General features: G+C 54.2%; 3 protein-coding genes across 5 annotated transcripts in view; 1 reads left to right on the top strand and 2 right to left on the bottom strand.

Moving 5' to 3' along the window:
* Nucleotides 1-2,552, bottom strand: part of PNPLA7 (patatin like phospholipase domain containing 7) — a 32,018-nt gene extending 29,466 nt beyond the window's left edge. Inside the window, 4 exon segments of the mRNA XM_032635106.1 lie at nucleotides 466-606; nucleotides 786-877; nucleotides 2,259-2,358; nucleotides 2,542-2,552. Of these exon segments, the coding sequence (XP_032490997.1) occupies nucleotides 466-606; nucleotides 786-877; nucleotides 2,259-2,358; nucleotides 2,542-2,552 (344 nt within the window).
* On the bottom strand, nucleotides 2,182-22,931 carry DPH7 (diphthamide biosynthesis 7). 3 transcript variants are annotated; one of them, XM_032633978.1, is made up of 11 exons: nucleotides 22,314-22,931; nucleotides 21,432-21,565; nucleotides 20,799-20,886; nucleotides 19,261-19,355; nucleotides 18,708-18,880; nucleotides 14,985-15,054; nucleotides 14,814-14,879; nucleotides 14,409-14,581; nucleotides 3,154-3,224; nucleotides 2,682-2,871; nucleotides 2,182-2,338 (listed from the first exon to the last, which is right to left on the bottom strand). In XM_032633978.1, exons 2-10 carry the CDS (start codon nucleotides 21,437-21,439, stop codon nucleotides 2,686-2,688), a joined length of 930 nt encoding a protein of 309 aa, XP_032489869.1. In that variant the 5' UTR covers nucleotides 21,440-21,565; nucleotides 22,314-22,931; the 3' UTR covers nucleotides 2,182-2,338; nucleotides 2,682-2,685. The 3 variants fall into 3 exon arrangements, with proteins under 3 accessions (XP_032489869.1, XP_032489870.1, XP_032489868.1); XM_032633977.1 differs by lacking the exons at nucleotides 2,182-2,338; nucleotides 2,682-2,871; nucleotides 3,154-3,224 and adding exons at nucleotides 8,856-9,221; nucleotides 10,426-10,526; XM_032633979.1 differs by lacking the exons at nucleotides 2,182-2,338; nucleotides 2,682-2,871; nucleotides 3,154-3,224; nucleotides 18,708-18,880; nucleotides 19,261-19,355 and adding an exon at nucleotides 8,688-9,221 and having other exon boundaries at nucleotides 22,314-22,603.
* On the top strand, nucleotides 6,750-7,420 carry MRPL41 (mitochondrial ribosomal protein L41). Its single transcript, XM_032633981.1, has one exon. The coding sequence runs from the start codon at nucleotides 6,873-6,875 to the stop codon at nucleotides 7,278-7,280; it is 408 nt and encodes a 135-aa protein (XP_032489872.1). The 5' UTR covers nucleotides 6,750-6,872; the 3' UTR covers nucleotides 7,281-7,420.
* Nucleotides 22,932-23,658: the final 727 nt, after the last annotated feature.

Raw genomic sequence — 23,658 nt, 5'->3', positions numbered from 1 at the left:
ACAACAAGAACAACAAAACGTCCACGTAAAAAATAAAGATTAAATGCCTCCCTTTCTAGGGTGCCAATGCTCGTTCTCCTTCAACGATAAGACTCCCTTCCCAGGTGCCGAGGCCATACTGACTCACCATGTACCTGCTGATCTGTTTTTTTTGAAACCTTGAAGGAATGTATCCCTGACTAGCTTAATGTTCTTTGTTCTGACAAGACATAAAACTGCCAAAAACTATGCTTCTCTGGGGAAGTTCCTCAGAGTTATCTGAGAGGTTGTCTTCCAGGCTATAGTCCTCAGTCTGGCTCAGATAAAACTCTTCTTATTCCTATTATAGGTTGTTTATTCATTATTTTTGTCGCCACAACCAACGGTGGCCACAGGGAAAGGACACCTCGGAGGCCAGGTGACAGCCAGTCCCCGGGGCACAGCCGCAGGCACATGGCGGGCCTCCCGTGTCCACTTCTCTCTTACCGAACATTTTTCAGCATGTACAAAACTTCTGACGGCAGGTGAGAATTCTTCACATTGAACTCCGTGAGGTCGGCCTCCAGCAGGGAGGGCGGGGGCTCCTTTGGCTGCAGGGTGGGGTATTCCTTCTTGAAACGCAGGATGCTACAAAGCAGAGAGACATGCACCTGGAGCAGAAGCCCAAAGGGGTTCAAACGCAGACGGTGTTTGCGCCGTGAACTCCACGGCAGGGAAGCCACGGGCGGCACAACGTCCGCGGCCTCCCCAGCGCCCACTGGGGAGGGCAGCTGAGACGTGACTAGTCTGAAGGGCACCCCCAGTACCTCTTGGCCAAAGACAGCACCTTGGTCCTCTTCCTCACCCACTGCGGGGGGGCAGCTGTGTTCCCCACAAGCACATGGGGGAGTGTGGTCACCTGCAGAGTGAAAGGGGGAGGCCACGTCTGGACCCTGCAGCCGGTGGATCCAGCTCTCAGCCTCAGGGTCGGTCCCAGCCCTCAGGACCTGGCCTGCCCGCAGCCCGACACCAGCATCCCGGCCCGGCCCCGCCCTGCTCACCTGCCCAGGACACAGGGAACCATCCTTGGCGCTGATGATAGCGATACCGCGTGGCCATGTCCCCAGACAGCCCATGCTCTGAGAGCTCTGAGTCCTCAGCCCTGCGTCCTCTCTGCCTAGAAGGCTGACGCTCTCCACCCCACACCTGTCACGCTGGCACACACGACAACCCGAGTGCCTGCACAGTCCTCCCAGTCTGGAAGGCTCTTCACCCTCCCCCACAGTCGAGGCCCACTGGACTGCCCCAAACAGCGGCGCCGGGGAGCGCGGAGGGCCCGGCTCCTAGCCGGGCACCGGGCAGCCACTGCCCCCTGCTGTCCCCTAGCTCCCGAGCTGCATCTGCCCCACGGTGCCAGCTGTGGTTGTCGGTGGGCGGTCACCACAACCCCTCCTTCCCTCCCAGGCGTCCTGGCCTCACTGGACCACGTTCCTGTCCTTAGCCCAGGTCCAGCTTGCCGCTGCCCAGTCCTCGGCAGGGTCACCAGTGGACAGCCCCCCACCCAACCACACACACCTGAGTGCCTTTGAGACCTGCCGGGAGTCACTCCACGTGGCCCTGCACGAGCCTGCGGGGGGCCCGCCCACTGTCCCTGCGCGCCCGCCCGCCAGACAGAGCAGCCCCAACCGACCGGCCTCCCACAGCGCCTGACACTGAGGAGGAAGAGCCACGTGAGGACACCCACGTGACTCCCCATCGACAGCTCAAGCTTACCCACGAAGAACACGAATCGACTGTGTAACTCGAGGAAAGTAACAAAGAGAAGATATTTTTAAATATCAGCAAATGCTTCAAGCGTGCATTTGAAGCACAGGCAGCCTCAGGCAGTCTGCTGAGACCTCCTGCCCTCAGGGGGAGAAGGGCGCAGGGGCCCGGCTGCTGGACGGGCTGGACGCGGCCGCTCCTCCCAAGGTGGGTCTTGACGCTGGCAAGCGAGGCCTTGCAGTTTCCCCCTCGCGGAGCCTGGCCCCAAATCCTGGTTGGACCAGCGATCTCAGCACCGGAGCCAGGACCCTCCGCCCGCCACACGTCAGGGATGCTCGGGGCGGGGGGCTTCTGTCCTCCCTTCCAGTTCACGTCCACCTCACGGGGTGACGGGGCCTCCTTCCCAAATGCTTCCGCCCAGCCATGCCCTCCCCAGACCCTCCCCGAGCCCCAGAGCCGCCGCACAGCCCCCAGGCACAGGTCTGCGGTGCCGACACCTCTGAGGGGAGGAGGCCTGGGCCTGCAGCACGGGCTACCTTCCTCATGATATTCCTGCCGTAGAGCATCGCTCTGTCTCTCTTCTGGAACCTGTACTGAGGAGTGGGCTGCCCTTGTCCTGCAAGGGGAGCCAAGGGGCTGCCTGAGCACGGCTGGGACCCGCGAGGCGGCCACGTGTACACACTGAGCTGTCCTGCCCCTGCCGGCCCCGCCCCGCCCCCAGTGACACAGCACCTCGCCCCAGGGCTGCGACAGACCCTTGCAGAGGAAGCGGGACTTCACTCTTCTTGGAAATGTGATCCAAGGAAGTTCAGAACAGACTCGAATTGCATGGATCCGACGAGCTCAGCCTCGTGGACAGGCCAGCAGTTTCCAACAAAAGCCACCACCCGAGCCTCCCCCACCCTTTCAAGCCCTCCTCCCCATCCCCCTAGGGCTAAAGTCTGAAGCAAGATACTCACGGAATCAGTTAACCCTTCTATACACAAAAATGGTCATCGGGCTTCCCTGGTGGCGCAGTGGTTGAGAGTCCGCCTGCCGATGCAGGGGACACGGGTTCGTGCCCTGGTCCGGGAAGATCCCACATGCCGCGGAGCGGCTGGGCCCGTGAGCCGTGGCCGCTGAGCCTGCGCGTCCGGAGCCTGTGCTCCTCTACGGGAGAGGCCACAACGGTGAGAGACCCGTGTACCGCAAGAAAAAAAAAAAAAGATGGTCATGCCAATAAGGTCCAGGGCCAGGGCCAGGAGGATTTCAGTTGCAACACCCACCAGCTAGCTGGGTGAGGTCACAGATAGAGCACCCGTCAGCAAGGTGCCATGAGGCCCCTCCCAAGCCCAGACACAGGCTGGACACAAAGGACCCAGGGCAGCCAAGGGTGCAATAGGCCACTGATTCTGGGGCCTGCCCATTAGCCGGGGGCAGTGAGGTGGTCACCTGGTGGACTGGGAACGCTGCTCCGTCAGCTGCAGACCCCAGGACCGAAGGGTGGCCAGGTAGAAGCACGCCTAGGGGGGGAAGGCTGCAGTCAGGAAGGGCCAGGATGGGCACGGCCCTGGCTCCCCAGGGAGTGACAACAGAGCTGTGGGTCAGGGACAAGTCAGCAGCCCTGGAGACCTCCAGAAAGAAGCGACCTTCCAGGACGCTGAGGTCCCCTGAGCCCACTTGCTCTGGAGCAGCGCCACCCACGGCATGGCTGGGCAGGGCCAGCAGCCGTGCTGTGTTGACAACAAATGCTCCAGGCGTCATTAACGCATCTGAATCCTAAATCCTCAGCTTTCCTGCTCCTCTGGCCACAGTGGGTACAAAGGCCACCTCTCAGTGCCCTCTCGTCACCAACAGAACCACGTGCTGCTGGCCTCGGGGCAGACAGAAGCCCACACAGCAGCAGTGCTGGGAAACCCTAAGGAGCCAACTGGATTTTGAGAGCATTAAATACCAGCTCACAGCAGAGAAGGGCTCCCAGGGAGGGAGTTAACAAGGGGCTTCAAAAGCCCAGACCCCAGGGAGAGAGAAAGGAAGGTAAGAGAGAACAGTGAGGGACTTCCCTGGTGGTGCAGTGGTTAAGAATCTGCCTGCCAGTGCAGGGGACACGGGTTTGAGCCCTGGTCCAGGAAGATCCTACATGCTGCAGAGCGACTAAGCCCGTGCACCACAGCTACTGAGCCTGTGCTCTAGAGCCCGTGAGCCACAACTACTAAGCCCGTGTGTCACAACTACTGAAGCCTGCGAGTCACAACTACTTAGCCCACATGCCACAACTACTGAAGCCCGCACGCCTAGAGCCCGTGCTCTGCAACAAGAGAAACCACCACGATGAGAATCCCGCGCACTGCAACGAAGAGTAGTCCCTGCTCGCCGCAACTAGAGAGAGCCCGGGCACAGCAATGAAGACCCAACGCAGCCAAAAATAAATAAATAAATTTTCAAAAAGAGAGAACAGTGAGTGTGGAATGGTGAGTGGGCAGACGGCTGGGGCCGCCCATACACAGGATGCTGGCAGATTCCCCCCAAAGCTGAAGAAACCAGCCAAACAAGTAGCTACACTCCATTCCTCCCGGTACCCACATACCTCCTTCCAAGCAGCCAGGAACAGGATGGGTTTGGGGGAGTGGTGGGGGGACTTGTTAATCCCTTCAAGTTTCTACACAAGTGCCAAGAACTAAAGCAGCTTGCCTGATCCTTCAGAGCCAGGATCACACACAGCATCGATGCCAGAAAACCCAAGGAAATCAATGCGCTCAGAAAAGCATTTCAAAAGCAGAATGTCGCATCGAGACAGAATAAGGAAGTGATTCAGAAAGCTCAACCCTTTGAACTCAGCTCAGGAGGCAGATGGAAGCAGTGGGAGCTTCTGCTTCAGTGAGGCATCCAGGCCCCCTGGCCCAGACTGCGTGCTTGGCTAGAGACGACATCCACCAGGCAGCAGATGAGCACCCTCCTCCTAAGCGTGTCTCTCCGAGCTCAGCCACCCCCTGGGGGGCAGCCAGGGCTGTCCACAGGAAGGGTCACGGGGATGCCCCAGGCCTATTTATACAGTCTCTTGTGGTTAGGCATCTCAGACTTTCCAGCTTTTCACGGTTGTTTTAATGCATCTACATTTCTGGTTTAGAGATAAAGGCCCTTGTAATGTGGATATATATGTTCCACGGGTAAAAGGCCCTAAGACAAAGCAAGCAGACTTCCTAAGGGGAAGCAGGAACTCACAAGAGTGACCTTGGGGAAGAGGAGGGAGGGCCGCAGCCCTGACAAGGGGAAAACAGGCCCTACACACCACCCCCACATGCAGCAGGCTTCAAGGAGTTGCTGCGGGGCAGATGTTAAAGGACCCTTTCTCCTTGTCCAGAAGTGGCCATAACTGGGGATTTTAAGGCTGATTCCTCTCTGGAATCCTCAGGTTCTGCACCTCTGGGCCGGCGTCCCCCTCTTGCTCCATGGCTAAAAGTGAAACAAAAGAAGAGAGACCGGTTCCAGGGAGGGCACACGTTCCACCACCTCATGCTCACGGGCAAAGCAGTGCCTCCCAGCCCTTCCCCAGGTTCCTGTCCGCATTAAATTATGCTTCCACTGACAGGAAAACCCTGACGAGAAACTGTGTTCTCCATGGAGAGAAGCTCTTTTCACAAGCAATCGGAGCCCCTTCCCTCTTGTAAATAGCCCTCGTGTGGCTGCCCAGGAACCTAGAACTGCAACCAAGTCCCGGGCTCCTCCCCCAGCCAGTCAAGGGCCAGTGTGGGCAGCCGGGCAAAGGCCTAGTGCAGCAGGGATTTCCAGCACCTGGGGAGGGCTGCGTGGCCACTACAGGCTGTGAGCCAGACCCTCCCTAGTGGCCTGTGCACAGGATTTCCCCCGCAGTGCGGCTGAGCCCTGGAGGTGGGTGTGTTGGTCTGGGGTGTGGTGAACTTGAGGACCGGCTCTGCTCACCTGGCCTCTGTGCCGCAGGGAGGAGCCCCGTCTAGGGCCTTCACCCTGTGGCTCCCAGGTCCCTTGGAAGGGCAACAGTAAGAGAGGGTTGTCTCTTCCGAAATCCCACCGGGAGAAGTCAGGGAGCAGAAGGTAGGTGCAGGGTCACCTGCATCTGCTCACTGGTCAAAGGTCCCTGCCGACCCCGTGGGAAACCCTTTCTTCTCAGATGTCTCCTCAAGGACCAGCAGCGCCTTGACCCCAGCTCTGCGGCCCAGCCCTGACCAGGGCGGTCTCCCCACGCCTCCCAGGCTTACAGGCGACAGAGCTCAAGCCCCCAGCACCTGCTACACAACCAAACCGCCTTCAGCTGCTGCACGTGCTCCACAGCACAGGGGACGGGAGGGAAGGAGACAGAGCGCAGGAGAACTGGGGGGCCGGGGGCGGCGCGGTTGGGGTCATCGAGGTTAGGAAGATGGTGGTTAGGGGGGCGTGGAAGTTAGGGCACAGGGCTGGAGAGCAGTGATTATGGGGCCGTCGGGTTGAAGGCAATCAGGTTGGGGGTCGTTCAGCTGCAAGGGCATCGGGGTTGGGGGCAGTCGGGGTTGAGGGCGGTCGGGTTGGGGGGCGTCGAGTTGAGGGGCGTTGGGTTGAGGTCAGTCGGGGCTGGGGGCAGTAGGGTTGGGAGGCGTCCGGTTGGGGGCAGTTGGGTTGAGGTGCGTCGCCGGCGACAGCCCTGTGGGGCAGTGTACGTCCCGACGATGCATGGGGGAGGGGATGGCTACCTCTGCTCACAGAACCGGACCCCCAGGCCTGCCACTTCGGGGCGCTCAGCGGCGACTCACCAGGATCGCGCGCTCCCGACGCCCGCCCTCCCGTCACTCCACCCTGACGCCCCGCCCCCGACACCCGGCACTCCCGTCGCTCCTCCCGAAGCCCCGCCCCTAACGTCCGCACTCACGGCGTCCAGCCCTGCGCCTCGAAGCTCCGCCCCGCACGGCCGCGCTCCTGACGGCCCGCCCGGACGCGAGATCTCCCCGAGCATTGGCCAGGCCCCCACAGGTCCCGCCCCCTCCCAGGGCCAAGGCTGCACATTGGACGCGTCGCAGCCAATCGGAGCTGCTCTTGCTCTGGCGCCGGGGCCAGGGGGTGTCGGAAGCTGCAGTGGTCGCCGGAAGCGGAGCGCTGGGGTGCCGGGGTTTGCGTGGCTGTGCGCGGGAGTCGGAGAGCGTTCGCGTCGTTCGGGCCCCGGCATGGGCCTCCTGAGCGGGGCGGCTCGCGCCCTGGTGCGGGGCGCCGACCGAATGAGCAAGTGGACCAGCAAGCGGGGCCCGCGCACCTTCTACAAGAGCCGCGGCGCCAAGGGCATCGGCTTCCGGGGCCGCGACGGCAAGTTCGTACAGGTCAAGGAAATGGTCCCGGAGCTGGTGGTCCCCGATCTGGCCGGCTTCAAGCTCAAGCCGTACGTGAACTACCGCGCCCCGGAGGGCACAGACGTTCCCCTGACGGCCAAGCAGCTCTTTCTGGAGACAGCGGCACCTGCTATCGAGAAGGACTTCAAGGCCGGGACTTTCGACCCTGAGCGCCTGGACAAGTACGGCTTTGAGCCCACGCAGGAAGGCAAGCTCTTCCAGCTGTACCCCAAGAACTTCCCGCGCTAGGAGCAGTCGGCGGCGGCGGCGGTCGGGTGTGCCTGCGACTGAGGACTTCGACCTATCCTCCTCGCTGAGCCTAGCTCCCGGGTGGCGGGTGGGGAGGCGTTGCCCTCGTTTCGCTTCTATTAAAGACCTTGGCTACCCTACAGTGTTGTTCGGGGCAGCTGGTCATTTTGAAAAGGAAAGTGTGCCACGTAACAGGCTAGGGCGTAGTGACCGAGGCGACGTTCTGAGGTTCCAGCCAAACCAGAACACCAACTAACAGGTTCTGGGAAGTAGGCAAGAACACGTGGCTTAGCTTGCAGGAGAAAGAGAATTCACAAGGCAGATCCAGCCACATGACAGCACTGGTTAATTCATCCCCCAAAATTCACCCCAAGGAACCACCAATGAGAATACTTATGGGTTCCAAAGCAGCTTATTTTGGGGAGTCAGGTGAGACAGCCCCCCTTGGGGTAAACCTAAAGATAAGACCACACAGGAAGTTGATGCCAAAGTCGTATTTCCCTAGTAATCTATAGTCTCCTTCCTCCTTGTGTTTTCCTGTTTCAGTGCATAATCCCTCAGATTCTAATTCTGTTTCATATTTAACTGACCCTTAAGTGAAATATCCTAAAATAAACTCTGGAGGAGGGTTCAACATTAACACATTCTGACCTGTACTGGCACACAGTGTTGTACCATCAGAAAATAAGAAAGCAAAGGATAGAGGTTTGTGTTTTCTAACTCGGAACACCTATCTGTTGTATTTATTAGTGGATGCTGAGGAGCTGACAAATTCCACAGTGGCCTATACTTCAACATCTGTTCCTTCCAGAGAGACAAGAAGGAACTGATCTATGGGAGTCAGATCAGTCACAAACCCAGTTATGTTTCTGGAGTTTAAACCGTGTCCAGGTTTGGAAGCTACTTGGTTTACTGAAGCCGCAGTGAGGAAGTATGACTAATTCAGCATGTGACAACGTATTTCAAGTTTATGACATGCTAAAGCAACTCAGAACGTGTATACACTTCCTTTTGCTTCTCTGCACAGGAGGCTATACAAGCACTTCTGGTGCCATGACGTGAGCTTTTTTTAATGTTCATATAAAACTACTTCTTGTGTTTTAAAGTAGCTTAAGAAAAAAAAGCCACTCCTTTTAGTTAATACAAACAGTTGCTTAAATAAGTATGAAGAACTGAAAGTCAGAAACAGGAAACTGACAAGACAGAGCTGGGAGCCATGCCCCACCCACACCCTGCCCCCTGCTGCCACAGAATCACCATTTTGAAGGGCCCCAGCAGATAAGGCTTATTTAAGAGGCCAGCAGCTTTTCTGACTGCCTACCTGGAGATTCCATGAGATGCACTGAGCCCTATACAGAAAACCTGCGTGCAGCCAGAATCTCAGTGAGATGGTCTGAGGACACTTCATTCTCAGAAAAGATAAAGACATACTCTTGGTTTTATTGGTGGAAACGGTCTTTATGATGTCAAACCAAGTAACTTCCCTAGCTCAGCTGTTCTCCCACTTCCAGAGGTGAAGAACATGATCATAAAAGGAGCAAGTGGCTAGAAGGCTGGCGTCAGAGGTGGCTGCCTCCAGGTGCTGGTCACAGTCACAGATCTTGATCCCCGAGGCATGTAGCCGGCCGCCGCTCTTCTCCTCTGCAAGGGGCTGGAGAGGACTCTTCAGCTTGCCTCCACTCTGGTGTTTGGTACCACCCTCTCCATCAGCATCAGCTAGACGCTCAAAACAGGGTGCTGGCGACTGGGCCGCAACTTTGAGGGTATAGACTGGGTCTGCTGTTCTGGCTCCCAGGTCGCTGCCAGGAGAGGACCCCAAGCAGAATGACGGACGGGTCTGTGGCAAGCGGCGGAAGTAGAGCCAGGACCAGTCGACTCCATACACCAGCGAGTTGGGCAAGGTGTAGGACAGAGTGACTGGGAACACTTCCTGATTCTCCTCTGGAGTGAGACAGGAGGACATGGGAAACTTACCCAGGGTTGATCTCATCATCCCCACCCGATGGCCCTACCCACCCTCAAAGCGAGACGATATGCCAAGAGCAACCACTGTGTGTCACGCAGAGGACTATCAAGATGCGGACAGACAAGCAGAGAAGCACAGACCAGCATCCTGCAGGGAATGCACTCTGTTCCTGAGAGAGGAGTCAGCCTGCACTACAGAGCTAACCCGTACCCTAACCCTACAGAGCTAACCCTAACGTGTACCCTAACCCTAACCCGTACCCTAACCTGTACCCTAACCCTAACCTGTGCCATAACCCTACAGAGCTAACCCGAACCCGAACCCAAACCTGAACCCTTAGGACTCAGCAGAAGCTTCTCGTTAAGACTTAAAAGCAAAGGACAAACGAGTGAGCCAAACGGAGCGAAAGGGGTGTATGAGAAGAAATAAAGGGAACAGTACGTGTAAAGTACAGAGGTGGAAAGACCCTGGCGTGTGTGAGGAACCACACGAGTGGACGTGGCTGATGTGTCATCAGGAACTGGCGACACGTCAGAAGGGTCCCGTGATGCAGAGCTCGGCGTGCTGCATTAGAGAGTTTGGACTTGAGCTTGGACAGGGAGTAACTCACTGAAGAGTTGAAGCGTGAGCAGCTTTCCTTATGGTGAGTTGCTATGGCAACTCTGAAGACAGAGGGCAGGACGGGCAAAGGCCCGGCCTTATTCTGGACAGAACATGGCTGAGAAAGTGTGAAAGTAATATGCGACCAGAAAAAGAAATGATGAGGTGTCACCAAACCTGAGATGGTCAAGGGTCCAGGGCAAGGCCGAGGCTGGCAAGAGCAGCCTCAGAAAACTAGTGGCCAGTGAGCTGGGGATGCGGGCTTAGAAAACTGTCACCAGCCGGAAGGCCCAGTGGCCGGCCATTCAGTCTTCACTTAGCCTGGATGCCACTGCCACCTCCCAAGTGCAGGGATCAGTGCCACTGCACTCTGAATTGTGATCGGAATCTGAATCACGACTAGAATAAGCAGTGATGCGGAAAGCCTGCAGCTGGCATCAGGAAACACACCAATGATACAACCAGGGCCCTGGAGATCCTCCTCCATAACCCAGGGCTTTGCCTGAGCAGAGGCGGCTCGAGAGAGGAGCTGGACACTAAGCTTACCCTGAGAGCAGAGAAGCTGGACACCAAGCTTACCCTGAGAGCAGAGAGGCGCCCTGGCACCACCACCGAAGGAAGCTTCCAGGAGACCTCCCGCTCCATGGTGTGCACGCTGGGGTACCGGGAGGCGAGGGTCACTGGGACAATAAAGGCGCACTGTAGCCGTACATCCAACCAGTGGCAGCACCCGCTCGTGGCCCAGGTGGACACAGCAGCCTTCCTACCACACAGTAATACCACACAGCAACAGCACATCCACTACTCAGGTGCGTGTGTAGCATGAACTGAACAACCACACTGGGCAGCAAGAAGTCGAAAAGTACTATAAAGTAGAGACAGTACAAGCAACGCTCTTCACAGCGCAATAAAACAAACAATAATGTGGTCATAATACGAAAAACTGCTTCCACCTACAAATTTTAGAACCTTCTACTAAACCACACTTGGGTAAAAGGGGAAGTACAAACTCAAGTCATAGAATTTCTTCATAAAAATGAAAGTGAAATTACTACATATCAGAACCTAACAATGTGCTTAAATCAGAGAAAAATTCAGACATAAAAACACTCAATACAAAGTAATAAAGATAAGTGAATTGTAGTCCCAACTCAAAATGCTAGAAAAAGAACACAGGAGGCACAAGGAGAGAAACAACAAAGAGAAAGGAGAGGTTGATGAGGTGGAGAACAGAAACCACCAGACTATAATAAAAAAGTAAAACCCTGCTTCTTTAAAAGAAGTAAAATATACATGCTACTAACTAACCTAATTAAGGAAAAAGACATAAAAAATATTGTATACTTGCATAAGTATACAAAGTAAAACATGGTAAAGGGGAAATAACTATTAGAGAAGACATTTTTTTTTTAAATCAAAGTAACTTTACACATCTTTGGGCAAATAAATTTCAAAATGTAGATGAAATGAATAGCTGCCTAGGAAAATACGGTTCACCAAAATTGACCCCAGGCCTTCCCTGGTGGTCCAGTGGTTAAGACTTCACACTTCCACTGCAGGGGGCGTGGAAGATCCTGCATGCCGCCTGGCGTGGCCAAAAAAAAAAAAAAAAAAAAAAAAAAGAAAACAAAATTGACCCCAGTAGAGACATATAGCATAAACAACCAACTTCCATAGAAAAATATAGAGAAAGTTAACACAGAACCATCATTCAAAAATACATCAGGCCCAGATAGTCTCACAGGAGATTTTTTTTTTTTACCAAATCTTGAATGAAAAGATAATCCAAATGGCATATAAATTGTTCAAGAGAAAATGAAGAAAAATTTTCACACTTGTTTTGATTCTCACGTGAACCAAACATAATGCTGCTAAATAGCACAGAAGAAAGTCTGTGTCTCCTTTGCACGTTAATGCAAGTCCCCAATAAGGTGCCGCCAGAGCCCCGTACCGCGCTGGAAAACAACACACCTTCCAAAGACACACAGATGGCCGAAAGGCACGTGGAAGGACGCTCAACATAACCAATCACCAGAGGAACGCCAATAAAAACCCCAATGACATATAACCTCACACCTGTCAGAGTGGCCATCATCAAAAGACCACAAATAGCAAATGTCAGTGAGGATGTGGAGAAAAGGGAACCCTCCTACACCGTTGGTGGAAGTGTAAATTGCTGTAGCCACTGTGGAAAACAGTATGGAGGTTCCTCAAGAAACAAAATAAAACTAACTACTGCATGATCTGGCAATGCCACTGCTGGGTACCTATCTGAAGAAAATGAAAAAATTCAAAAAGATATATGCACCCCAATGCTCATAGCAGCATTATTTACAACTGCCAAGATATGGAAGCAACCTAAGAGTCCATCAACAAATGAATGGATAAATAAGATGTGATGTATATATACAGCAGAATATTACTCAGCCATAAAAAAGAATGAAATTTTGCCATCTGCAACATGGATGGACCTGAAGGGTATTATGCTTAGTGAAATAGGTCAAAGAAAGACAAATACTATATGATATCACTTATATGTAGAATCTAAACTATAAAACAACTAGTGAATGTAACAAAAAAGAAACAGATGTAGAGAACAAACTAGTGGTTACCAGTAAGGGGAGGGAGGGGGGAGGGGCAAGATAGAGGTAGGGGATTTAAAAGTACAAACTATTATGTATAAAATAAATACACTACAAGGATATATTGTACAGGGACTTCCCTGGCAGTCCAGTGGGTAAGGACTCTGTGCTTCCACTGCAGGGGGCATGGGTTCGATCCCTGGTTGAGGAACTAAGATCCCACATGCTGTGGCCAAAAAAACAAAACAAAAACAAGAAAAGGGTATATTGTATAGCACAGGGAATATAATCAATATTTTATAATAACTATAAACAGAATATAACCTTTAAAAACTGTTAACCAGTATATTGTATACATAAAACAAAATACTGTAAATCAACTATACCTCAAAAAAAGTTTTTGACAACTAAAATAAAACAAAACCATAAGCAAGTGGGATTTACTCCAGGAATATATTCCATATAAGGAAATCCATAAACAAAATTTACCATATTAATATATCTAAGGAGAAAAACAATACAGTTCAATAGATATTATAAAAGCATTTAACAAAAAAATCAGCAATTCCTGATTTAAAAAAATACTCATGAAAACGTGGATTGATGAATACTAAGCACACACATTAGTCCTTATATATCATCAAACCAAATGGGAACCAGCAGGGACCCTATCAAAGTCAGGAATAGGGCTTCCCTGGTGGTGCAGTGGTTGGGAATCCGTCTGCCAGTGCAGGGGACCCGGGTTCGAGCCCTGGTCCGGGAAGATCCCACATGCCGTGGAGCAGCTAAGCCCATGTGCCACAACTACTGAGCCTGCGCTCTTGAGCCCATGCACCACAACTACTGAGCCCATGCACCCTAGGGCCCATGTGCCACAAATACTGAGCCCGCGTGCTGCAGCTACTGAAGCCTGCATGCCTAGAGCCTGTGCTCCGCAACAAGAGAAGCCACCGCAATGAGAAGCCCGCGCACTGCAACGAAGGGTAGCCCCCGCTCGCCGCAACTAGAGAAAGGCCGCACGCAGCAACAAATGCAGCCAAAAAAAAAAAAAATTAAAAAAAAACAAAAACAAGCAAGCAAAAACAGCAACTGATGGGATGCAGTGAAAGCAGAGCCTAGAGGGCAACTGATCACTGTAAATCCTATGCTTAGAAAGAAGAAAGTTTGCAACTTGTTTTACAGCGAGAACTGTCAGAGCACATTCATGTGATAAACAGAAATGATGCAGTAGACGGAGGACTGAAGATTCAGAAGACGAAGCCCTTGAGAACAGCCAGTACAGGGGACACTGACCTTGGAACCATGATGGGAGGCACCTATAATCCCTTGTTTGTACAGAGGAGGGGGATGGGAGATCACGAGGGATGCGTGAGGCGGGGAGCGCAGGGGGTGGGGGTTTAAGAAAGGAAAACGTGGAACAGTCCTGACAGTGAAGAATCACTGGCTACAGAAAGGTCAAGGTTTGCCTGACAAGGGACCCACAGTAGCATAAACTTGAGGTGAGATCACGCTGCGTGGCTGTTTCCCTCCAGCCACGTTCTGTGGCTCAGGCATAAGCAGACTGGGGTTTACCAGTGCTGGATTCTGCCCAGAGAGTATGAGGAAGGAGCAAGGGGAAGAGTTTAACGATGTTTGGAACACAAGGCCATGGAGCCTACGCTGTCCGCAAGCAGGAAGACTTGGCAGAAGGTGGGACAAGGATGGTTATGAAAGCGACCAGTGGTTAACACCTCTGGTGGAGAGGTCCCAATAGGGCCAGCAGACTGCTGAATGCAGAAGGTACCAAAATAATTGAGATGGTCAGGGAAGAACCACGGTTAGAGAGCAGCACGCTTGAAACCGAGATTCTGAAGTCGGCAGACTTACAAATCATGGCAAGGCCTAGGGGGAGACCCTGGGGACACGTGGAGGCTGCAGAAGAGCTTGGTGGAGCAAAAGGAGGCAGGAAACTGGGAGCCCCACCCCAGGCCCCCCACTCACCTATGGCCTTTTGGCAGCTGAAGATCGTAAAGCCACCATGCATACACGCTGCCAGGAGCAGGTGGGAGTGGAAAGGGTGCCACTTGAGCCTCCACACCCCGCCCTGCACGGGCATGTCCGCCAACGGCTCCTTCATGCTCCGAGTGTCCCAGAGAAGAACGTGCTCGTCGTAGCTAAAACCCATCGACCGCAGAGAGCGTGCAGGAAAGCAAGGCCCCGGGGCAGCAGGGGTCACCTCCCGGAAGACCCGGCCCACTTCCCCTCCAGGACCCGGTTCCTTTCCCAAACCCCGACGCCCGCGCTCTGGGTGGAGAGTTGGCCCAGTCGAGCATCACAGTGGCCAACAGGAGGGAAGGAAGCGATGGTGCAGGAGGAACCCATGTGCACGGACCCTAGGGGGCTCACCTTCCCGTGGCCAAGATGTTCTCGCAATGGGGGCTGCTCTGGATGCTGCACACGCCCATGGAGTGTCTGAGAGCGAAGGGTGAGCCTAAGCAGAAGCCCAGCAGCGCTGCTCCGCCCGCGGGCAGGGAGGGCTGGCCCCCCACGCCGAGCACTGGCCCCTCGGTGACGTACCTCCTGCTCGTGAACACGGATGTGCCAGGGGTCCTGGTGTCCCAGCCTTTCAGAAGGCCATCGTCCCCACCTGCATGGAGACAGAAACAGCCACTGATGAGGAAGGGCACTGATGGCTGTTTCTCAGGGACTGGGTTATGTCTGTGAGGAAATTCCCACAGGTGGCTTTTCTCGGTTTTCAGGCTGCCACAGGCAGGGGAGCCCCAGAAACAGTCACCCCTGTGCTGTAACCGTGTCTTCAGACACCTGCAGGGAAGAAGGGAAAGACAGAGGCTACGCCCGTAGGAAAAGGGCAGACCTATGGGGGCAGAATGACCAGGTCACACAAGACTCAGCCCTTCGGGCTCCTGATGCCAGGAACCAGAGTGGCCCCGTCGAAGTGCTCCGAACAGACCTGCGTGCAGGAGGCATCAGACAGGGAGGCTCTGTAAGGTTCTGGAACCTTTGACACACCGCCATGTGTTTTAAAGAGAAATGCCCTTTGTAACCTTACAGTAAAAGAGCCCTGTGCTTGTTTGGGGGAAACTGAAAGGATAGAAAGAACACGGGAGCTGGTGCCCTGACCCACAACCAGTCTTTGAAGAAAAGCAACATCAAGATAGAATGTCATGGTATCTCGAGGGAAAAGGGAAGAAACACTGAAGAGGAAGACCTACAGAGAGGACAAAAAGGAGCAAAAGAACAACCATGTCTGCCTGAAACTCCATCCGTCCATCATCTACCATCCACCCACCCACCCATCCACCATCCACCCACCCACCCACCCATCCACCATCCATCCACCACCCACCCACCACCCACCCACCCATCTACCATCCATTCACCCACCCATCCACCACCCATCCACCACCCACCCATCCACCATCCACCACCCATCCATCCACCCATCCATTCACCATCCACCACCCATCCATCCACCCATCCATTCACCATCCATCCACCCACCCACAGGTACTTACTGAGCACACTACAAATCCCTATATCAGACAAAACGGATGTGGGATGAACATGATCTATGACAAGGTGGGTCAGCAGAGTCAGTCCATCCAGGCACTGAGCCTGTGTGTGAGTCTCAAATACAAGCTGCCATTCTGTGGCAAACCTGTGAAGAGAACCGGTGTGGCTTCTTTACACAGCGGTCTCTCCTCTTTCTCTCACACTCCACATTTGCTCCACCAGGAAATCCTGTTGATCGACCTTCACACCAAGCAGTCTTCCCATTTGTCCTCCTCTGCACTGCTCCCACCTTAGCCTGAGTCACTCCTGCCTCACCTGCGTGGCAGGTCTCCAGCCTTTACCCTCACCCCCTTGCAATCTATACTCAACATATTAGCTGAAGGGAGCCTCTTAAATGTTTTTTTAATTTATTTTTAAAATTTATTTATTATTATTATTATTTTTTTGGCTGCGTTGGGTCTTCGTTGCTGTGTGCAGGCTTTCTCTAGTTGCGGCGAGCGGAGGCTACTCTTCATTGCGGTGCGCGGGCTTCTCATTGTGGTGGCCTCTCTTGTTGCGGAGCAGGGGCTCCAGGTGCACGGGCTCAGTAGTTATGGCACACGGGCTTAGTTGTTCTGCGGCATGTGGGATCTTCCCGGACCAGGGCTCGAACCCGTGTCCCCTGCATCGGCAGGCAGGTTCTTAACCAGGGAAGTCCCAGATCCTCTTAAATTTTAAAATGTAAGTCGGAAAATGTCATTCCTCTGTTCAATATCCTACAATGGCTTCATTCTACTCCGAGCAAAAGCCCAAGGCCCCCCTGCGGCCTGCAAGGCCCCGTGCCCTGTCTCTGTGACTCCTGACCTTGCCTTCTCTATCCTACTGCTCACTCATGTCATTCTGGCCGTACTGGCCACTCGCTGCTCTGAACACACCAGTCTCTATAATGCGACAATCTGTACCTGCTTGCAGCACCTGATGCCCTCAGCCTGTCCTAGCTTTCTTCTTCCCAAAGCCCTTGCCACCTGCAGCGCATAGTATGCCTAGCGTTCACTGTCCATCTCCCCACAAGCGACGAAAGTGCGATGAAAGCAGGGACTGTTGTCTCTTGCTCACGGATGCCTCCTGAACCCCTAGGACAGTGCTTGGCACGTAGTAGGTGCTCAGTAGATGCTTGTTGGATGAATGAATTGGTGTTAAATTATTAAATCACCGTCCTACTACACCCTTGCTCTGAATTAGCTAAGCCTCAAGATAGAAGAACTAATCTACAAATGAGAGCTCAAAAAATTAAATCTTTATCGTTCTCCCTGAGTCTGTTCAAGGGTGTGACAGCAAAAACTCCAGAAAGGATCCTCTCTCAGGGGAAAAGAAGCATTAAACACAAAATCATAATCAGGATGAGTGGGACTTCCCTGGCAGCCCAGTGGTTAAGAATCTACGCTTCCAGTGCAGCGGGCTCAGGTTTGATCCCTGGTCAGGGAATTAAGATCCCGTAGGCTACACAGCGTGGCCTAAAAAATTAATCAATTGATTGATTAATTTTTGAAAAGAAGAAGAGAAAACCAACAAGACACAGACTCAGAGGAGCAGTGAGCGGACAGAGATGTGTGATTTGGGTGAGCAGACCTTGTCCTGGGGCTGGGACATCAGGCAGGCGCAGGTATGCGACAGGGCAACACAGGGAGTATGGGGCTCAGCTGGAGACCCGCGGAGTGACGAGCGCTGCAGTGCTGGCAAGACAATGCAGAAAAGCTCAGGAAACAAGGTCTGGTTAAACACAGTGTTTGTGGAAGAGACACAGTAACTGAAGTCAGGAGAGCAGCAATGCGGAGCGAGAGGAAGATCCACACAGAGGTCAGAGGACGGTGAACCCTTTGGTGAGGAGGGAAAGGAGCCCACAAAGCAGAAGGAAGAGAAGCCAGAGAAAGAAGGGGAGAGTCCAGATGGCATGGCGTTGATGACCCAGGGAAAAGAATGTGCGGGGAGCGAGGGGTCGGGCATGTGAACACCGCTGAGAGGCCAAGACGAGGCTGATGTGCTCCCTGGACTGGGCACCACAGCTGTCCCTCAGGGCCTCAGCAGGAGCTTCTGGGGGCGCAGCATCCTGACAGGCCAGCAGCACAGCCCTGCAGCCCTGGCCTCCCCGTCTCGCCCTGGAGCTCAGAACAGTACCAGCAACTGGACGCAGAAAGGGATACGGGTGCAGATGGTTTCTTGCCTCTGCAAATTCAGCAGCTCCTCTTCTGTCTTCTCTCAGAGACCCATGCCCTCCCCTGCTGTGAGCGTGAAAGGAGCTGACCTGAATGACCTCGTTCCCACGTCAGCATCCCACTGCATACACACCGCTCTCAGTACCAGGAAGTCAACCCTCTCTCTCTCACGCTTCCCCTTCCCTAGGAAGATCAACTACTCCAAAAGGGAACAGACAAGCCTGAAATGCATGACGAGTCACTACTGGACCCAAAGTACCAGGTGGAGAGCAAGGAGTTCCGACTGGATCTCCGAGTGTGAGAAGCATCCAACACTCAGAGCGAGGGCGGGGGCGGCGGCTCCCGGGGGCAGCTCCAACGCGGGGGCACTGCCACCCGAGACCCTGCAGTGCCTGTAGCAAGCTGCACTTCACGCTCCAAGGAGCAGCTAAGTGAGCACCAACTACAGCTTTTGCCCCAGAAAACAGACTCTCCAAAAAGCTCTTTGAGATCCCAACGTGGCCAGAATCACGCCCCTGGCCCGTGCCTCCTCAGCAAATCTCCAGAGAGGGGCGCCCAGCGGAGGAGCACCGACCTGAATACACGACTTCCGTCTGCCAGTAATCGAAAGCAGCAACCCAGGCCTCCAAGTGATGGGCCTGCCACGTGCCCACAGCCTGCATTCCTGGCCCTGCCTGGTGCGCCTGCAGGAGATGGAGCTGCCCGCTGGAGTCGCTGCCAATGATCTTCAAGGGCTGGTCACTGGCCCTGGACACAGGGAAGCAGTGGGGAAATCTGGATGAAATACATCCACTGACCCAAACTCATCGCCTCTTCTGGCTCCCAACCAGTGACGCTTTATGGCCCAAAGACCTGTCACAGAGAGGTTCTCCAGGACCTGGTACGGGGACACGCTTCTTAAGAGGCTTGCCTGGGCAGAGACCGAAGCTGCCAGTAGCTTGTCAAAATAAACCAGGGTCAGCTTCCCCTGATGAAAACACTCTTTTTAGGTGAGGACCGGCAGTGATTCTCCCAGGCTTGGGGAGCCGCAATCAAGGCTAGCACAAGGTGGCTTTCCTTCTCTCTTGCATGAAAATATGAAGGGACCCTCAGAGGAAAGACTCAGGCCCGTCACCTCTGGCCCTCACCTTCCGGCTTTCCCAGTGGACCAGTCCAAGGACAAGGCCAGACACTGCTTTTCCAGGGCAAAGTGGGAGAACGGCTGTAGTGTGTGAGAGTTCTGCTGGAGAGAAAAGAACGCCATCAGAGAGGAACAGCCCCGGAACCCTGAGGAGACTATTCTCCTGGCTTGGGTATGCCATGCTTCCCTCATCTACTCGGTGAACAAAGTGTGTCAGTCACTCACTCACAGCAGAACCTGAGGACAGGGACTTCCCTGGTGGCAGAGTGGTTAAGAATCCACCTGCCAATGCAAGGGACACAGGTTCGAGCCCTGGTCCGGGAAGATCCCACATGCCGTGGAGCAACTAAGCCCATGCGCCACAACTACTGAGCCTGCGCACCTAAAGCCCTCGCTCTGCAATAAAGACAAGCCACCGCAACGAGAAGCGTGCTCGCAGCAACGAAGACCCAACGCAGCCAAAAAATAAATTAAAAAAAAAAAAAAGAAAAAGAGCCTGAGGACACTGCAGACGGCCCAGGCCCTCCAGAAGCACTCACACCTGAAGGAGGACTTTCCCACACATGTGACCCCAGGGGAAGCAGGTCTCTGCTTCTCAGACCCGTCGCTGTCCAAGCCCTCCTGGAGACTACTGCAGGCTCCAGGGAGCACTGCTGGTGCGGGTTCCCCACTGCCCAGGCCTCCAGGGACAGAGATAAGGAGAACTTTCCTCTGATTCTCTTTCAGAAGCCACAGCTTGCCATTAAAATGCTGTTTCTCTTTTCTGAGGTCTAAGTTTTACTATCTAAGCAACCTAGACAGCGCTCAACTCCATCAACAGGGTTCCAGCAGCTGTATCCTCTCTTGGGTTTACCTGTTCCTGCCTCCAGCTCTGGTTCTAGATATCCTCCTCAGATATTTCTTCCCTCTTTCCTAAGACAGGGCTGCTGCTCTCAGCTGGCCTGAAGCAAGGACCTTGCTATACAAGCCCTCAGGTGCTGTGAATGCAAGGCCAGCTGGACCTCTGCTCCAGTCCCACTTGCAGCACCTACATTAGAGTGGGTCCCCCACAGACAGGGCACGGTCTTGTGGGCTGTTTCCTTCAACCCACTATATGCCTTCCCTGTCCCCTCCCTCCCCCAACAAGTGGTCATTTTACAAATGCACGGTACAGGATCACTGTCAGATGCTTGGGAAAATACATGTAGGAAACACGTGCTCCCCTAATTATCAATGAGAAACACCACTTTTACCCAGTAAATGCGCTGCTCTTCTTAGCCCCAGCATCATCAACACAGGACGCTGGCCCAGGCTTTCCTTACAGGACTTTCAGGTCCACCGACAGCCCCTCTGCTGATGACACACAAGGTATCCTCCCCTTGGAGTTAGATACAGAACCCAATAACTCAAAATAGACCGTGTGATACCTTGGAATGTTTTATGGCAAAGTTCACCGTTGAACAGAAACTATCCTAGAAAAATGTTTGTATCAGCACAGCCTCCCTCCCAAACCCCCTCCATCCAGGTTCCTTCCACCCTCCACTAAGCCTGGCCCCAGTCACTGACCTCGGATCGCACCAGGCGGAGTAGCTCTATGGACCCAGAAGCATCTGCCACTCCCAAGAGCGCATGGCCGGCCACCGCGATGTGGCACCTGAGGAGATAACGCACGTGCCGGTCACAGCACAGGATGTGCCGGAGTACAGGGGAACACTATGCGCCCCGGTAACTCATTGTTTACATTGCAGCTCCAGGGAATTCCCTGGCGGTCCAGTGGTTAGAACTCTGCGCTTTCACTGCCAAGGGCCCAGGTTCGATCCCTGTTCGGGGAACTAAGATCCCACAAGCCGCGTAGCACGGCCATAAATAAATAAGTGTATTTATTTCAGCTCCAAAACCAGGTTGGAGCCTACAGTTCTGTTCCAACAAGATCATTCAGCTTAGGAAGCAGAAAACTAGCCTCACTTCCCAGACTGACAGTACCTGTAGGGCTTGGAAACTGAAAAAGGAAACGAGCCCCAAGTCTACAGCATCCTCAAAGTGCCAACAGGCAGGCAGGACAGCGCAGTAAAGAAATGAACCCAAACTTCAGACACTTCCCCGTCCTGTTGAATGCTGTCAGGCATCAGGCTCCTCTGACCAAACAATTAGGTACTCATGACAAATTCCAAACAAGGGGAACGGTTATCAAAGTTGTACCATTTCATGTCCAGGATCGCCGAAGTATCTCTTCTTTGGACCTCAACCAGGGGGCAAGGAGAGCTGTCCTCATTGAAACTATACAGGTAGAGACGACCCAAACGAATTGGAGGCGCATCAACATCCAGTCCACTCTACAAAAAATGCAAATGTGTTCTCTGATTACCTTAATAAATACTGAGGAACCCAAGGGATGGGAAAGAGACTGAGGGAAAGAAGAGGTTTGCCAAGACTCCGGACCTCTGCCTGGAAGCAGCACCGATGATTTTCTGAGCTGGAGAAACGTCTCTTCTCTTGTACGTGATTAGTGAGTAGGTGGATAAACCCTGCTGGACCCAGGATGGGATGCTCCTTCTAAACGGGCCAATAGGCAGGAGCTACAGTTAGGGTCCCCACAGGACACAGTTTGCCCGGGAGAGTCCTGGCTTAGGCCTGTTGCTCCGGTGCCACTGTTCACTCTTAAAAGTATCCTGCTTTGGATCTGCATAGCTAGATGCCTTCAACAGATTACGTACAGCTCCTATGAAATCCCATTTTCTCTTTGCTCTAGACTTCATCCATAACCTTGACGGCGCCTGCAAAGAGACGACATCCCGCTTTCAGGATGCCCTGTCTCTAACCTACATTCTGGCCACAAGGCCAAGGTCGCATCCACACCTCTTGAACGACTCCACACAAGACTTTTCCCTTTCAGCCTCCCCCGCAGCAGATCACAGAGATCTCAAAGCCTGTGGTCGGCTCTGCCTCTCAAGAGCCTTTTCTCGCCCTTCTTGAGAGAGGAGTTCGAGGCTGGGGCTTTAGGTGCTCGGGAAATGCCACCTGAGATCGCAGACCTGCAAACCCACGGTGAAGACCTCCCTAGGCCACGATGGCCCCGCGCACCTTGCTCTCCGGGTCGGCGGGCTGGTCCTCCGGCTTCCGCAGCTGGTAGGTGCCGCACGCCAGCAAGTGCCTGCAGCCCTCCAGCGGGCACCACTCCACCGAGTCCACGGTGTGCTCCGTGTCCACCGCCTGCAACAGCCGGACGCGACTGCCGGCCGCCCAGCATTCGGATAAGGACGCGGCGGCGACCGGGGTGGCGGACAGCGGGCGGCGGAGAAGTGAGGAAGCCAGGCTGACAGCACGGTCCCCGGGCCCGCGGCGACAAGAAGATGCACAGCCCAAGGGGCGGTACTTCTCCCACTTCCGCCGTCGTCCCCATGACTCCTTCCGGGGAGGGACTTCCGGCCCCCGTGGATGCCAGCGGGAGGCAGAGATCTCACGCCCCCTGCCGGCCGGCGAGCCTCGACTGGCCCCACGTGCCACGGCGCGCCCTCTGCAGTGGCGGCGAGACGCGGGCCTGGGAGGGGACGGCCGAGCGTCCAGCACAGAGTCACGGGCGAGCTGGGCTCTGAAGGGGGAGCAGAGGAGAGCGCGGCATGGAGGTGGGGTGTGCAAGGGGCCTGGGCGTCCAGGGAGCAGAGTCCAGGGTCTGACCCAAAAGGGCTGGGCCTGGGCTGCCCTCCATCTCCCTGGTCATGTCCACCCCCAAGGAGCTGCCCATAGGGCAGTAAGCGCGGCGCACCGGTGGGCGCACATGTGCCTGACTGGACAGCAGAGAAAGGAGACAGGGTCGGCCACAGGGCCCCGAGCACGGGTGGTGGACGGGAAGGTGGACAGAAGGCATGGAGAAGAGCCAGCGTCTAAGCCCCAGCGGCAGGGGTCTGTGCGCCAGTTAGATTTAGGATGAAGGGGAGGACACCCAGCACAGCCACGATCTGATTTCGTAAACCAGGTATGTGCCGACAGCATTCAATAAAGTCAGTGAACTCTACAGAACAGGTTTGGGGAAGGCAAGTGTCTGATATTGTTATGGATTGAATTGTGTCCGCAAAAAAGATATGTTGAAGTCTTATCTCCAGTACCACAGAATGTGACCTTTGGAAACAGGGTCTTTAGTAACAGAAGTAATCCAGTTAAAATGAGGTCATTAGGATGGCCCTAATCCAATATGACTGGCATCCTTAGGAAGGGGAGGTGTGGTCTGTTAAACACCAACGGAAGACAAGACAATGTAAAGACTGGTAGATCTCTATGAGGCAAGGACCGCCTGAGGCTGCCGGAAGCTGGGAGAGCCTGGAACAAACCTTCCTTAGAGCCTTCAGAGGGAGCATGGCCCTGCCCACACCTTGATTTGAGAATTCTGGCTTCTAGGACCTAGACCATACATTGTTTTCAGCCACCAGCT

Source organism: Phocoena sinus, chromosome 6, assembly GCF_008692025.1.
Source record: "Phocoena sinus isolate mPhoSin1 chromosome 6, mPhoSin1.pri, whole genome shotgun sequence".
Lineage (NCBI taxonomy): Eukaryota > Metazoa > Chordata > Mammalia > Artiodactyla > Phocoenidae > Phocoena > Phocoena sinus.
Note: the sequence above shows the minus strand (reverse complement) of the source record. Positions and strands in the feature narration are given on the sequence as shown.